The 15,863-nt window shown below is 42.6% G+C and overlaps 1 protein-coding gene across 2 annotated transcripts in view; it reads left to right on the top strand.

Moving 5' to 3' along the window:
- Window positions 1–15,863, top strand: part of LOC106601829 (BAR/IMD domain-containing adapter protein 2-like 1) — a 73,379-nt gene that overhangs the window by 18,029 nt on the left and 39,487 nt on the right. Inside the window, exons 4-6 of one of the 2 annotated variants that reach the window (XM_045715552.2) lie at window positions 11,154–11,215; window positions 12,925–12,996; window positions 14,625–14,759. In XM_045715552.2, coding sequence (XP_045571508.1) covers window positions 11,154–11,215; window positions 12,925–12,996; window positions 14,625–14,759 — 269 coding nt within the window. The remainder of the gene's footprint in view (window positions 1–11,153; window positions 11,216–12,924; window positions 12,997–14,624; window positions 14,760–15,863) is intronic. The other variant, XM_045715553.2, reaches the window with a different exon arrangement.

The following is a 15,863-nucleotide window of genomic DNA, read 5'->3' as shown; positions in this document are numbered from 1 at the left end:
TGAATCCTAAAATGGCCTGGACAATATTATTGGCACCTTCTAGATGTAGTTAAAAATTATTAGATTTCAAGCAGATGATTCTTATTTACTTTGGAATTGAACTCACCTGTGCTGAGTTGAAGGTACCTGCAGTATAAAAATCACATATTAAACCAGTTTAAATAGAGAAAAGGACTCATTCTCCTGTTTTGTGTAACTGTGTGTAACGGAATGAGCATGGACAAAAGAAAGAAAACCAGATAAATATCTGAGGTCAGACACAAGATTACAAGTCCATCTCCAGAGACCTTGATGTTCCTGCTTCCACCGTACATAATGTTATCAAGAAGTTTAAGTCCCATACCACTGTCGCCAACCTCCCTGGATGTGGCCGCAAGAGAGAACTTGATGAAATTGTGCAGCGAAGAATTGTTTGAATTGTGGAGAAATCACCTTGAGCAACTGCCACACAGATTCAAGCTGATCTTCAGACACAAAGTACAACAGTTTCAACTAGCACAATCCGCCACCAACTCAATGAAAGGGGGTTATATGGTAGGAGACCCAGAAGGATCCCATTGCTGAGAGAAAGACATAAAGCCCGGCTGCAATTTGACAAAACACACCTGAACATGCCAAAACCCTTCTGGGAAAATGTCCTGTGAACAGATGAGACCAAAATAGAGCTTTTTGGTAAAGCACACAATCAAAGGTGTTCAAAGAAAAGAACACCTTACCTACAGTCAAACATGGAGGAGGTTCAGTGATGTTTTGGGGTTGCTTTGCTGCCTCTGGAACTGGGTGCCTTGAATGTGTACATGGCATTATGAAATTAGGAGAATACCAAGGTATTTTGGAGCGCAATGTCAGACCCAGTGTCGGAAAGCTGGGTCTCCGTCGAAGGTCATGGGTCTTCCAGCAGGACAATGACCCCAAACACACTTCAAAAAGCACCCAGGAATGGTTCAAGACAAAACGTTGGACTGTTCAGAAGTGGCCAGCAATGAGTCCAGATCTAAATTCCATTGAAAACCTATGTAGAAATCTGAAAACAGCAGTTGGGAGAAGGCACCCTATAAAATCTGGGAGAACTGGAGCAGTTTGCACAAGAGGAGTGGGCCAAACTACCAGTACAGAGGTGCAGGAAACTCATTGATGGTAATAGGAAGCGCTTGATTGCAGTTATTTTGACCAAAGGCAGTGCTACCAAATATTAAGTCTAGGGTGTCAATAATTTTGTTATTGCCATTCCTGTTTATTTTCTGATTTAAATGGATATATTAAGTTCTGAATCAAAAGCAAAGGTTCTGTAATATTAACAGTAAAATAAAGAATTGTGGAGACCAAATACTTTGTTAAATTTCAACTTATTTTTAGGAAAATTGTGAGTAACTTGAAAAACGTGCAAGGGTGCCAATATTTCTGGCCACAACTGTATGTTAACTTCCGACTTCAACTGTAGATAGGCCTAGTACACGGTTCTGACTCCGTCTCCCTGGTGGCCGACCTGCCTATACTGTGCCCCTCCCCTCTCTCTCCGTCCCTTGCTAGCTCACAATGAAAGATGCGAGTGTTCGGAAATACGACAACTAATTAGTCTCCTGCGTTCCAAAAATACTGAATCTTAGCAGTCATTTCCTGGCGGAATCTAATCTTGATACTCAGAAATGGGAGTCGACACCGGAAGGTTTAGGTTTGAGGTTTTATTTATTTGCACCAAAGAAATGAAGTGCACTACTGGGTGATTTGAAAAGTCATAGTCAATCGATTAATAATATAATACTTTTAGGGGGGAAAAAGTCCTTAATTTACAATCTGTAGACACTATGAGAATAGAAGGGTTCAGAACTTTTGTGAACCATCACAGCACAGTTGAAAAATATATGGCAAATAGAAAATGGATGGTGTTCAGAGATAGATGGGAGGTGTTGAGTGGAGCTGAAGGGTGGGACTAAAAACCAAAGATAACTAATGTAAAATATACTGTCTGTAAAATGTATATAGGTTCAGAACTTTTGTGAAACAGCATAGTTAAAAACATATGGCAAATAGAAATCAAACTGGATGGTCTTCAGATATAGATAGGAGAGGTGGAGGGTAGCTGAAGGATGGGATTAAAAACAAACAAAAGATAACTATTGTAAAATACATAGTGGTAGAGCGGCCAGACTGAAGCCACTCCTCAGTAAAAGGCACATGACAGGCCGCTTGAGGACTCTAAAGGACTCTGACCATGATAATAAAAATTCTCTGGTCTAATGAAACGAAGATGCCAAACGTCACATCTGGAGGAAACCTGGCACCATCCCTACGATGAAGAAGGGTGGTGGCAGCATCATGCTGTGGGGATGTTTTTCAGCGGCAGGAACTGGGAGACTAGCCAGGATCGAGGGAAAGATGAATGGAGCAAAGTACCGATAGCTCCTTGATGAAAACCTGCTCCCGAGTGCTCAGGACCTCAGATTGGGGTAAAGGTAGACCTTCCAACAGGACAATGACCCTAAGCACACAGCCAAGACAACGCAGGAGTGGCTTCTGGACAAGTCTCTGAATGTCCTTGAGTGGCCCAGCCAGAACCCGGACTTGAATCCGATCGAACATCTCTGGAGAGACCTAAAAATAGCTGTGCAGCGACGCTCCCCATCCAACCTGACAGAGTTCGAAAGGATCTGCAGAGAAGAATGGGAGGAACTCCCCAAATACAGGTGTACCAAGCTTGTAGTGTCATACTCAAGGCTCTAATCACTGCCAAAGGTGCTTCAACGAAGTACTGAGTAAATGGTCTGAATACTTATGTAAACATGATATTTAAGTTTTTTTAAACCTGTTTTTATTTTTGTCATTATGGGGTATTGCATGTAGATTGAGGGGGGGAACGATTTAATCCATTTCAGAATAAGGCTGTAACATAACAATATGTGGAAATAGTCAAAGGGTCTGAATACTTTTCCAATGTACTGTATAATCATAAACTGCAATAATGTAATTTAGAAAGCATGTCAAACGATAAATCTAAAAAGATGCCAAGTGCGTATTCATTGTTGTTAAGGGCTGTTGCAAAAGAACCATATCTGTGGAGTAGTTTTTATGAAAACCGTATTGGTGCTCATATAGAATTGTGTTGATTCAACATTCTCTAAAACACCAATTTTTCTAGGATTTTAGAAAAACATAGTAGTAAAGATATTGGGTGATCATTTGTGAAATATGTTGGATCTCCAGATTTATAGAGGGGAATAACTTTGGCAATTTTCAAATCTTTAGGAACAATATTAGTTTGCATAGATTTGGTGAAGATATATGTTAGAGCCTCAGTAATCAAGGAAGACACTGGTGCCTCTTTGGAGAAATCAATCTCATCATGGCTTTCTGCTGATATCTTTACCATTTATAGGGGCTTGCGAAAGTATTCAACTTCCTTGGCATTTTTCCTATTTTGTTGCCTCACAACCTGGAATTAAAATGTTTTTTTTGGGGGGGGTGTATCATTTGATTTACATAACATGCCACTTTGAAGAAGCAAAATATTTTTTATTGTGAAATAAGACAAAAAAACAGAACTTGAGCATGCATAACTATTCATCCCCCCCCCCTTGCAGCAATTACAGCTGCAACTCTCTTGGGGTATGTCTCTATAAGCTCCTTCAAGTTTGATGGGTTCCGCTGGTGTACAGCAATCTTTAAGTGATATCACAGATTCTCAATTGGATTGAGGTCTGGGCTTTGACTAGGCCATTCCAAGACATTTTAAATGTTTCCCCTTAAACCACTCGAGTGTTGCTTTAGCAGTATGCTTAGAGTTATTGTCCTGCTGGAAGGTGAACCTCTGTCCCAGTCTCAAATCTCTGGAAGACTGAAACAGGTTTCCATCAAAAATGTCCCTGTATTTAGCACCATCCATCATTCCTTTAATTCTGACCAGTTTCCTAGTCCCTGACGATGAAAAACATCCCCACAGCATGATGCTGCCACCACCATGCTTCACTGTGGGATGGTGTTCTCGGGGTGATGAGAGGTGTTGGGTTTGCGCCAGACATAGTGTTTTCCTTGATGGCCAAAAAGCTCAATTTTAGTCTCATCTGACCAGAGTACCTTCTTCCATAAGCAAACGTGTTTGCTTATTTTTTTTCTTTAACAAATTGCTTTTTTTCTGGCCACTCTTCCGTAAAGCCCAGCTCTGTGAAGTGTATGGCTTAAAGTGGTCCTATGGACAGATACTCCAATCTGCTCTGTGGAGCTTTGCAGCTCCTTCACGGTTATCTTTGGTCTCTTTGTTGCCTCTCTGATTAATGCCCTCCTTGCCTGGTCTGTGAGTTTTGGTGGGCGGCCTTCTCTTGGCAGGTTTGTTCTGGTGCCATATTCTTTACATTTTTTATAATGGATTTAATGGTGCTCCATGGGATGTTCAAAGTTTCAGATATTTTTTTTATAACCCAACCCTGATTTGTAATTCTCCACAACTTTGTCCCTGACCTGTTTGGAGAGCTCCTTGGTCTTCATGGTGTCTCTTGCTTGGTGGTGCCCCTTGCTTAGTGGTGTTGCAGACTCTGGGACCTTTCAGAACAGGTGTGTATATATACTGAGATCATGTGACACTTAGATTGCACACAGGTGGACTTTATTTAACTAATTATGTGGCTTCTGAAGGTAATTGGATGCACCAGATCTTATTTAAGTTCTTCACAGCAAAGGCATATGCACGCACCACTTTTCCATTTTTGTTGTTTTTGAATATTTTGAAATAAGTAATTTTTTTCATTTCAATTCACCAATTTGGACTATTTTGTGTATGTCCATTACATGAAATCCAAATAAAAATCTATTTAAATTACAGGTTGTAATGCAACAAAATAGGAAAAACGCCAAGGGGGTGAATACTTTTGCAAGGCACTGTACCTCCATCACCTCTATTACATCAGGAGGATCAAACTGAAGCAGAGAAGGGAAATGTCCCTTAATGTAATCCAAGGGATTGCCATCAGTTTTCTCAAATTTCTTTGACCGAGAGGAACCCACATTCACAAAAAAGTTTTTAAATTCGCATGAAATAACATCAGGATCACTATAGGTCTTATTTCCAACAATAAATTGAGATGGGATGGTTGTAGATGCCTTTTTCTTATTCAACAGTCTGTTGATGACTTTCCATGTTGGCTTTATATAAGGATTCTTGGAATTTGTTAGTAAAAATAGGATATCTGAAGTAGGTGAGTACATGTTTTTATACTTTTTGTAATTTGCAGAATTCAGGGGAGATGTATAAAAAGTTTCTCACAAATACAACTTTTTTTGAGACCGGTTGCAAACCAAGGTTTCCAGAACCATTCTGCTGCTTTCTTACGTTGTTTAACTAAGGGAAAGCAGTGGTGAAATACAGAATTGAAAGATGAGAAAAGTCTGGTAAGCAGACTCCACATCGGCCTGATTATAAAAAATGTTCCATTAAATATCATCAATCAGCATCTTAAAGAGCTCACTATTACTTTAGTTAAATGTTCTTCATTTAATGCTACTAATCATTTCCATTTGTTCATTTCCATCTGCCAAAGAGAAGTGGACAATTGGAAAGTGGTCAGAAATGTCAGTATAAAATATACCTGTATAAGCCACATTATTCAAAGAAGTCGACGTGCAAGGAGTCGAGGAATCAATTATTTGGCAGTCTATTCTCCACCACCAGGTCATCGCCATGCAGCTACAGCGGCCAAGTCCTGTATGGCAATACTTTGAGAAGTTAAATGATAAGGAAATGCCAACTTTGCGAGGTGGAATTGAGGTACAGTAATGGTAAAACACGTGCAATGCTTAAACATCTGAAAGGGACGCACCTTGAGACCCAAACCGTTGCTGGCAGCAGCGCAGCTACACTGTGAATTCATGTGGGAAACTGATGAACGTTAACATTTTTCCATTTGTCACATCCCTAGTACCATTCATGATTTTCCTCATGGCTCATTTAATAGGTATTACTGAGCTCAAAGCACCAAGCCCCACCACCACGTCTACCACTGATAGACCATACTCATGGGTCAGTCAGGACATTAACCCAACACCACATCTACCACAGACAGACCATACTCATGAGTCAGTCAGAATCATTAACCCCAACACCACATCTACCACAGACATGAGTCAGTCAGGACATAAACCCAACACCACATCTACCACAGACAGACCATACTCATGGGTCAGTCAGAACCATTAACCCAACACCACATCTACCACAGACAGACCATACTCATGAGTCAGTCAGAACCATTAACCCAACACCACATCTACCACAGACAGACCATACTCATGAGTCAGTCAGAACCATTAACCCCAACACCACATCTACCACAGACAGACCATACTCATGAGTCAGTCAGAACCATTAACCCAACACCACATCTACCACAGACAGACCATACTCATGGGTCAGTCAGGACATTAACAACAATTGGTTATTTTAGTTTGATTGGGTTAAACCATTGGATAATACTGGCAGTATTTCTACTAGGCTGTTGTCCATTTACACAGGGTTGTGCTTCACACTGCGCTCAATTGACCATGCTTGTGTAAAGGACGTCACACTGCTTGCTTAGCGAGTACCACTTCCTTCCTTCAGCTCATATCTGGCGCAAACTCTGGACTTCTGCCTTGCTAGCCCACATGACCGTCCTCCCTTCAGCATCTTAGCCGATTGCGCCACCTCAAAGGCTAGGTAATGAGGCGACGCAAGCGGGACACTTAAGGCTGAGAAGTACGTTTCAAACATCCCCATGTGCTACACTTGTTGCTTGGCAACATTCTGTCCATACGCACTGCATATAAACACATTATTAGTTGGGTTGTTGTTACTGCAAAATATATGCCTTCTAGTCTCCACTTAGTTTTAGGATCAGCATCAAAACGTTCTCCTTCTTGCAACTTAGTTATACAAAAAGTCAACGTGGTAATCAGTAGGACATTGCGAGCTACATTTTCAAGGTATTTTAGCAGCAGTTAAGCTGAGATGAAGGAGCTGTGTTGTCAATGGATACTTTGCTACTTTTTTAACTGGTGAATTATTTTGTGGTGAGAGATATTTGGATTTAAGTGACACTAACAATGGGATAAGTTGAATGGTAGGTCAGGGGTCTGAACATGGTGCCATGCACATGCTTCTTTCACAGCGCTTTCTCTCTCCCTGCACAGGCCCCTCTCTCTATCTCTCCTTCCTTTTTCTCCTAGTGCCACCCCACTATCTGTTCCCGTCTCATCTACCCCACTCCCTCCCTCTCTCTCTCTCTCTCCATGGCCTGACAAAGGACACATTTACCAGGATGTTCTGGTGCCCTTTAGTCAGCGATGTTGTTTGAACTGTGGTGAGTATGCCAGCCACAGCCCACAGGGCAGGGTGGCGCTGGAGACTGGGAGACTCGGGAGAGGTAGAGTGGAGTGGCTTAGGACACACTCTGGGACAGGGAGTGGAAGTGGCTTAGGACACACTCTGGGACAGGGAGTGGAAGTGGCTTAGGACACACTCTGGGACAGGGAGTGGAAGTGTCTTAGGACACACTCTGGGACAGGGAGTGGAAGTGTCTTAGGACACACTCTGGGACAGGGTGTGGAAGTGTCTTAGGACACACTCTGGGACAGGGTGTGGAAGTGTCTTAGGACACACACTGGGACAGGGAGTGGAAGTGTCTTAGGACACACTCTGGGACAGGGAGTGGGAGTGTCTTAGGACACACACTGGGACAGGGAGTGGAAGTGTCTTAGGACACACACTGGGACAGGGAGTGGAAGTGTCTTAGGACAGTGTTTAGCTATTGTAATCCAGGGGTTAATAACGAGTGGAGCTGGGCCTGGCTCATACCACACAGTATTTATTTGTATGTTCCACCATATCACAGCAGCTTATGTATTCATAACATGTGAATACAACATTCATGAAATGTATAAGTCTGTGTACGAATTGTTGGCACATTGAGACATTTAGTCACATGTATTATCTTGGACCGTGTAATGATTTTGAAATTAAATGCATTTGACTGTTCATGTGTAATCATGTGATTATGACTAATCCAACATAATAATTGAAAAATTCTAACCTTCATTATGCAATGTTCAACAGTAAGTCAACAAAGCTTGCTTCATGTCAAACCATCCAGAAACGCCTGGGTTGGGTTTGTTTGATCAATGATCAGTCACATACTGTCACAACAGCACTTTCCTCTCTGGGTATTTCTCTCAGAGCAGAGCCATCACTGCCTGCTGTAAACAAACACAGTTGAATAATATGGAAATACTGGATGAGTAGTGTATAGTTCACTAGTGTAGTTAATGCACTGAACCACTCGACCTCTGCCCTCTCTCCTCTCCTCTCCCATGCCATTGTGTCCCAGTATGGAACATTCTGTCTATTGTTTTGTATTATTAAACTACTCTCTTGTGGTGTTTGATCAGAGCTTTCTGACGTAGTCTCTCTGCTAGCTCTGTGCCACAGAAGAGGGACAGACAGCCTATAGCCTGGGGTGACATGGAATGGAAAATCTCTCTCCAGACAGACAGTCAAAGCTTTCCTCAGATGAACATCATATAGCCTACTGTGTAGTCTGACATTCAGAGGAAGGACCAGCTTGGCTCCTGCTCAAAAAGGAACCAAACTCAAGAAAACACACTGAAACAAGGAGGGACTATACTTGGACTTGTCCAATAAGAAATGCTAATTTTAGTTTTCCATCTGGAAACATTTTAAAACTAATGAACATGACCCAGGTTTACGTCATACTGTGTAGGCCTACAGTCCAGGAAGTGGTCTAGTCACAGGGCTCACACACACTCCTCCATGGGTTAGTAGCTACTCAGATATTGACATGATGGTTTCAGGAGATGCATTACACAGGGGTGGGATTAACAAAGGAATCCCTTAGTTCCTGCTGATTATATGCTTTGATTATATTCAGTTTTATGTACAGTACCAGTCAAAAGTTTGGACACACCTACTCATTCAAGGATTTTTCTTTATTTTTACTATTTTCTACATTGTAGAATAATAGTGAAGACATCAGAACTATGAAATAACAAATATGGAATCATGTAGTAATGAAAAAAGTGTTAAACAAATATATTTTTCTGTTCACCTACTCTGCATCTCACAAAGACACGGCGGTTGGAACCAAAAATCTCAAATTTGGACTCATCAGACCAAAGGACAGATTTCAGCCGGTCTTATGTCCATTGCTCATGTTTCTTGGCCCAAGCAAGTTTCTTCTTCTTATTGGTGTCCTTTAGTAGTGGTTTCTTTGCAGAAATCTGACCATGAAGGCCTGATTCACGTAGTCTCCTCTGAACAGTTGATGTTGAGATGTGTCTGTTACTTGAACTCTAAAGCATTTATTTGGGCTGTAATCTGAGGTGCAGTTAATTCTAATGAACTCATCCTCTGCAGCAGAGGTAACTCTGGGTCTTCCTTTCCTGTGGCGGTCCACATGAGAGCCAGTTTCATCATAGTGCTTGATGGTTTTTGCGACTGCACTTGAAGAAACGTTCAAAGTTCTTGAACTGTTCCAGATTGACTGACCTTCATGTCTTAACATAATATGGACTTGGTCTTTTACCAAATAGGGCTATTTTCTGTATACCACCCCTACCTTGTCACAACCTTGTCACAACTGATTGGCTCAAACGCATTAAGAAGGAAAGAAATTCCACAAATTAACTTTTAAGAAGGCACACCTGTTAATTGAAATGCTGATTGAGAGAATGCCAAGAGTGTGCAAAGCTGTGATCAAGGCAAAGGGTGGCTACTTTGAAGAATATCAAATATAAAATATATTTTGATTTGTTTAACACTTTTTTGGTTACTACATGATTCCATATAGATTATTTCACAGTTTTGATGTTTTCACTATTATTCTACAGTGTAGAAAATAGTACAAAATAAAACAAAAACCCATGAATGAGTAGGTGTCCAAACTTTGACTGGTACTGTAGGTTTCTCTGTGTGAGACTGCTTAAGATGAGTCACTTGATTTAACGTGTTACGATAGAGGCATCAGGAAAACAATATCCTTTCATCTGTTTATTAGCAACACGTATTGTGATAATCACTCAGAAGTGCCATGTGGTTGGATCCTTATTAGGGAAAGGGAAGGGGGATGATACCTAGTCACTTGTACAACTGAATACATTCAACTGAAATGTGTCTTCCGCATTTAACCCAACCCTTCTGAATCAGAGAGGTGCCTTAATCAACATCCACGTCTTCGGTGCCTGGGGAACAGTGGGTTAACTGCCTTGCTCAGGGGCAGAACGACAGATTTTTACCTTGTCAGCTCGGGGATTTGATCCAGCAACCTTTCAGTTACTGGCCCAACAGTCTAACCACTAGGCTACCTGCATGAATTGGGTGTTACGATTTCCAGTTGCTTTATGGTGTTATTACGTTTTAATCCATTTTTGATTGGCTGTTGAGGAACATGCAAAGAGTGATATTGTTTTTGGTTCCCTGCAGTTAGAGCTGTTTTTGATTATCTAACTGCAGGTGGTAACGACTCACTGTTTCCTCAACGTTAGCAAATATTAATAGGGTCAATTTTAGTTTACAACTGATTTAAAGCCATACTGGGTTGTATTCAGTAGGGAGAAAACATGTTGAAATGGACTGAACCGTAGGAGATACAAACTGAGCTTGTCCAATAACGACACAGATTTCCATTTGCAACACATTGCTTCGGTGTGCCCTACTGAACATGATAAATGAATGTGACAGCATCTCACAAATAAATCACTGTTCTGTCGGCGTTGTCAACATTGTTTCCATTCCCCACCTTTTTGTCAGTTCAGCACTTGTCAGAGGGATGTGTACTGTATGTCTTTTCTCTTTCATGAAGGAAAGCAACCATTTGAGACTATGTACATCGTATGGACTAGCCTTTTGGGGGGTTCTGTTCAGATACCCCTTCACAAAGAAGTGTACACTCCCCCACATGCATTTTAAAGCATTGGATTGGTGTAAACAAGTTTCCACCATATTCCTTCCACCAGTCCATATCTAATGGTTCACACTTCAGGAGAAGGGTAGATCGTGTCTAATAGTGCACACTTCAGGAGAAGCGTAGAGAATCTGACCGAAACCCTAATCTTGTTTTCCCCCACGAGCCAAGCAGCCAAGCAGCCAATCAGTGTATGTCTCTCTCTCGCCACAGGCGTTGTGCTGATGGAGATATCCGAGGTCCACAGGAAAGTTCACCTTGAGCTAGAGGAGAATGTGAGTACTGTGTGTGTGTGTGTGTGTGTGTGTGTGTGTGTGTGTGTGTGTGTGTGTGTGTGTTCTGCAAGATGTGTGTGTGTTCTGCAAGGTGCGTGTGTGTACATGAGTGTTTGCGTCATCTATTGTTTAATTCCCTGCATGACTTGCCTCGCCCAGTGTGCCCTCTCTCTCTCCCTCTGTCTCTTTTTCTCTCTCTGCTGTGTAACACAATGTACCCTTTTTAATTCCTCTCAAACACAAATATCTCTTTCTCTTTCCCCCTCTTCAACTCCCTCCATTAGTAATCACAGGATGGTGTTTCTCTTTCTATGTAACATCAAGGGACAGAAAAAGCAAAGATGATGAGGAGAAAACAAACAAGCTAGAGGAAAAGTTGCACCTGTTTGGTTATTGTGGTACAGCCTGTTTATAGGACGGGAGCAGGTCTGAACACGCCCTGTGACGGGGCCTCTGGGAACTGTTGTTGATGACAGTCACACTTGTCAACGCCTGTAGTTATGGTTGGCATACAATAACTTATTCTACAAACTATAAAAAATGTTTATCATCATAAGTATACAAGGTTAGGGAGACACTTATTCATGTAATCAGTTACTTGTAATCGGATTACAATAAATACTGTAACTGTAATCAATTACATTACCAGCAAAAAATACTGTAGTCAGATTACAGATGCTTTTGAAAAACTAGATGATTACTTCTTTAGTCAAGGCCTCTGCTGACTGTATGTGTGAGTCACAATATGAATTCCTTCATTCCATTAAAGAGTTGGAGATTGGAGGAGGCGTTGTCATGCATGGTGTGTCTATGGAAGGCAGAGCAGTTTAACTAAAGGAGGGATCATTAACTAGATCCAGCCGCGGGCAGATTTTTTACATGGTTACAAATCATTTGTGGACTGCAAATTGACCCAAGAAGCCCAAACAGATATAATATTGGACTAAAACATAATAATTTCAAACCTTGCTTACATTTGTATATGATCACGTGGCTCTCTATTATGCGAGGGAATACTTGGGAACAGATTTCCCAAATTAAAATCACTTGGAGCTGATTTTATATTTAAAAATAAATATATAGATATGTTCTTTTTGCTCAGAAAACTTGGCGGGCCAAATAAAATCAACCGCGGGCCAAATTCGGCCCATGGGCCGCCAGTTGGGAATCACTGCACTAAGGCACCTAGAGATTTGACGCAGCAGCTAACAGGGTTGTTGTTTGAGAGGATTGAGGAGACGTGGGTTGCAGGGACAGTCTCTAATTCTTCGTGAGAGGACGTGGGGTTTTCGTTGACCAAATGGCACCAGTGGGCGTCGGTTTGCCACCACAAGGCCACGGTGATGTAAGAGATGCCTGCGCTCCCCCTCATACTGATTAGAGTGGGAGAGAGAGAGAGGAGGGCATCCCTGCATTACGTTTCAGCTATGACTCACTCATATAGTCTTGAATCTTTTCTTCTCTTTCTTGCACACAGGCACACACCCATGCACACACACATACACAACCGTGCAAACACACACAAACACCTTTGCTTACACAACTCAAGGATGGCTCTCAAATCCCTCCCAACATTCTTTTTACTGTTTTCCACTGACACATCTCCATCACTCCATCATAACAGTCCCTTCTCTAATCAGTGTGCATCCCCCCTCCTTTCTCCCTTCACCGTCTCTCCCTCTCTCATCCCCCTTTCCCCTCACCTGCAGTTTAAGAGGTTTCACAGCGAGATAATAGCTGAATTGGAGAGGAAGACAGACATGGATGTAAAATACATGACAGTAAGTACTGCACTGTATGTATGTGTGTGCTTATGTGATTCTATGGAAACGGCCTTCCCTCCTGCTCATGGGAATATCACTGAGAACTGCCCCCCATGCCTCATCCCTGGAACTATGATCCTGTCTACTGCCTACCAAATCAATGACCATGTAATCCTGTCTACTGCCTACCTACACCACAGAATCCTGTCTACTGCCTACCTACATCACAGCGACCACATAATCCTGTCTACTGCCTACCTACACCACAGAATCCTGTCTACTGCCTACCTACATCACAGCGACCACATAATCCTGTCTACTGCCTACCTACATCAGTGACCACAGAATCCTGTCTACATCAGTGACCTCAGAATCCTGTCTACATCAGTGACCTCAGAATCCTGTCTACATCAGTGACCTCAGAATCCTGTCTACATCAGTGACCTCGGAATCCTGTCTACATCAGTGACCACGGAATCCTGTCTACATCAGTGACCACGGAATCCTGTCTACATCAGTGACCACGGAATCCTGTCTACATCAGTGACCACGGAATCCTGTCTACATCAGTGACCACGGAATCCTGTCTACATCAGTGACCACAGAATCCTGTCTACTGCCTACCTACATCACAGTGACCACAGAATCCTGTCTACTGCCTACCTACATCACAGTGACCACAGATTCCTGTCTACTGCCTACCTCATCACATAATCCTGTCTACTGCCTACCTACATCACAGTGACCACAGAATACTGTCTACTGCCTATCTATATCACAGTGACCACAGAATCCTGTCTACTGCCTACCTACATCACAGTGACCACAGAATCCTGTCTACTGCCTACCTACATCACAGTGACCACAGAATCATGTCTACTGCCTACCTACACCACAGTGACCACAGAATCATGTCTACTGCCTACCTACATCAGTGACTACAGAATCCTGTCTACTGCCTACCTACATCACAGTGAACACACTGTCTGCATCCCAAATGGCACCCTATTCCCTTTATAGGGGACTACTGTTCACCAGGGCCCAAAAGTAGTAAGTTCACTATAAAGGGAATAGGATAAACATGCAACAATGACTTATGCCGTTCAGAGCCGTGGTTGAGTGGTAACGCTCACAGCATATGGCACATGTACATCTCTCCCCACCAGAGACTGGGGTTTAATATCTGTGTCTACCCTTTCTACTAATGCCTATAATCAAACAGCATTTAAGGCTAATTACCATTGAATCAATGAAACTAAAAACGAAGCACTTTAATACTTAGTGACATTACATTTAATGATATTACTGAAAAGTTTTTTTTCCGAAAAGGAAAATATACTTTTTAAAATCAACGCTACTTGTACTGTCTAGAGATGGTTCCAGGTGTTCACGGGTGCTTCCCCCACCTCCCCTCTCCACCCTACCTCCCCTCTCCACCCTACCTCCCCTCTCCACCCTACCTCCCCTCTCCACCCTACCTCCCCTCTCAACCCCACCTCCCCTCTCAACCCCACCTCCCCTCTCAACCCCACCTCCTCTCAACCCCACCTCCTCTCTCAACCCCACCTCCCCTCTCCACCCTACCTCCACTCTCCACCCTACCTCCCCTCTCCACCCCACCTCCCCTCTCCCTCCCACCCATCCAGGCCACCTTTAAGAGGTATCAGACAGAGCACAAGATGAAGCAGGACTCTCTGGAGAGGTCGCAGTCTGACCTGAAGAAACTCAGGAGGAAGAGCCAGGGCAAGAACACCAACAAGTACGAAAACAAGGAGAGTGAGGTGAGGACTGACCCACACATTTCAGTAATTTAACTGACACTCTTATCCAGAGCGACTTACAAGAACAGTTAGGGTTAAGTGCCTTGCTCAAGGGCACATCGGCAGATTTTTCACTTAGTCAGCTTGGGGATTTGAACCAGAGACTTTTCAGTTACTGGCCCAATGCTGTTAACCACTAGGCTACCTGCCACCCTCATACACACACCTGTACATACACACTCACACTCGCTCTCTCTTTCTCTCAATCTCACACACACACACACCTTCGACATATGAGACAGTGTCGATCATACCCAATGTAACATTATCCAAGTTCCCAGACAATGCCCTCATGGATGAGTACACTGTGTGTGTTGTGTTGTTTGGTGTTCTGGATAGTTCCATTAATACACCTCTCTGTACTGTGCCTCCTCCCTCCCCCACCAACACACACGCATGTTGTTATACTGGAAGATCCAGTCGATGCCTCCTACACACACACACACACACACACACACACACACACACACACACATGCCGCTTCAGACTGAGACAAAGAAAGATAAACCTCTTTAGTCCAGTGGTGTGTATTCATGGATACCAAGGCTTCCCACAAAAATTTACCAAGAAATAACATTAAATAATGTATGTTTCGTCTTTCTGTGCTTTCCTAATTTTCGTTGCATCCGAGTAAGCGAAACAGCGCCCCTCTGCCTCTGTATGTGTAGGCCATCTATCTGATGCTGTCTGGTCATAAAGAGTATGACATTGTTGCCGCCCGTAGCATTGAATGTAAAGGATGCCAGCGAGCATTTGGCCTCCCTTGATTAAAAAAAAGTATTAAATAATAGCCAATCAGCATTGAGCTAAACTGAGTGAGCTCAACTGTGAATAGTCCTGGCGCACAACAAAAAAAGTGTCAAGGGAAGCCAGTTTTGATTTGGCTTTACTCCTATCGCAGAGAAATATGTAATCGATTAAAAACAACTTGAATTGTTGCACCTTGTTGTGCAGTTGTCATCCGGTGGCTAGCGAGCTAGCTAAAATTGGCCCTTTCCTAAATTAGCCATGGATGGAGATAAGGATTTGGACTTGTGGTTTTACTTAATTCTCCGTACTGGCCAA

This window comes from Salmo salar, chromosome 03 (assembly GCF_965601325.2).
Source record: "Salmo salar chromosome 03, fSalSal1, whole genome shotgun sequence".
Taxonomy (NCBI): domain Eukaryota; kingdom Metazoa; phylum Chordata; class Actinopteri; order Salmoniformes; family Salmonidae; genus Salmo; species Salmo salar.
The sequence above is the reverse complement of the archived record's forward strand: the minus strand, read 5'-3'. Positions and strand labels throughout refer to the sequence as shown.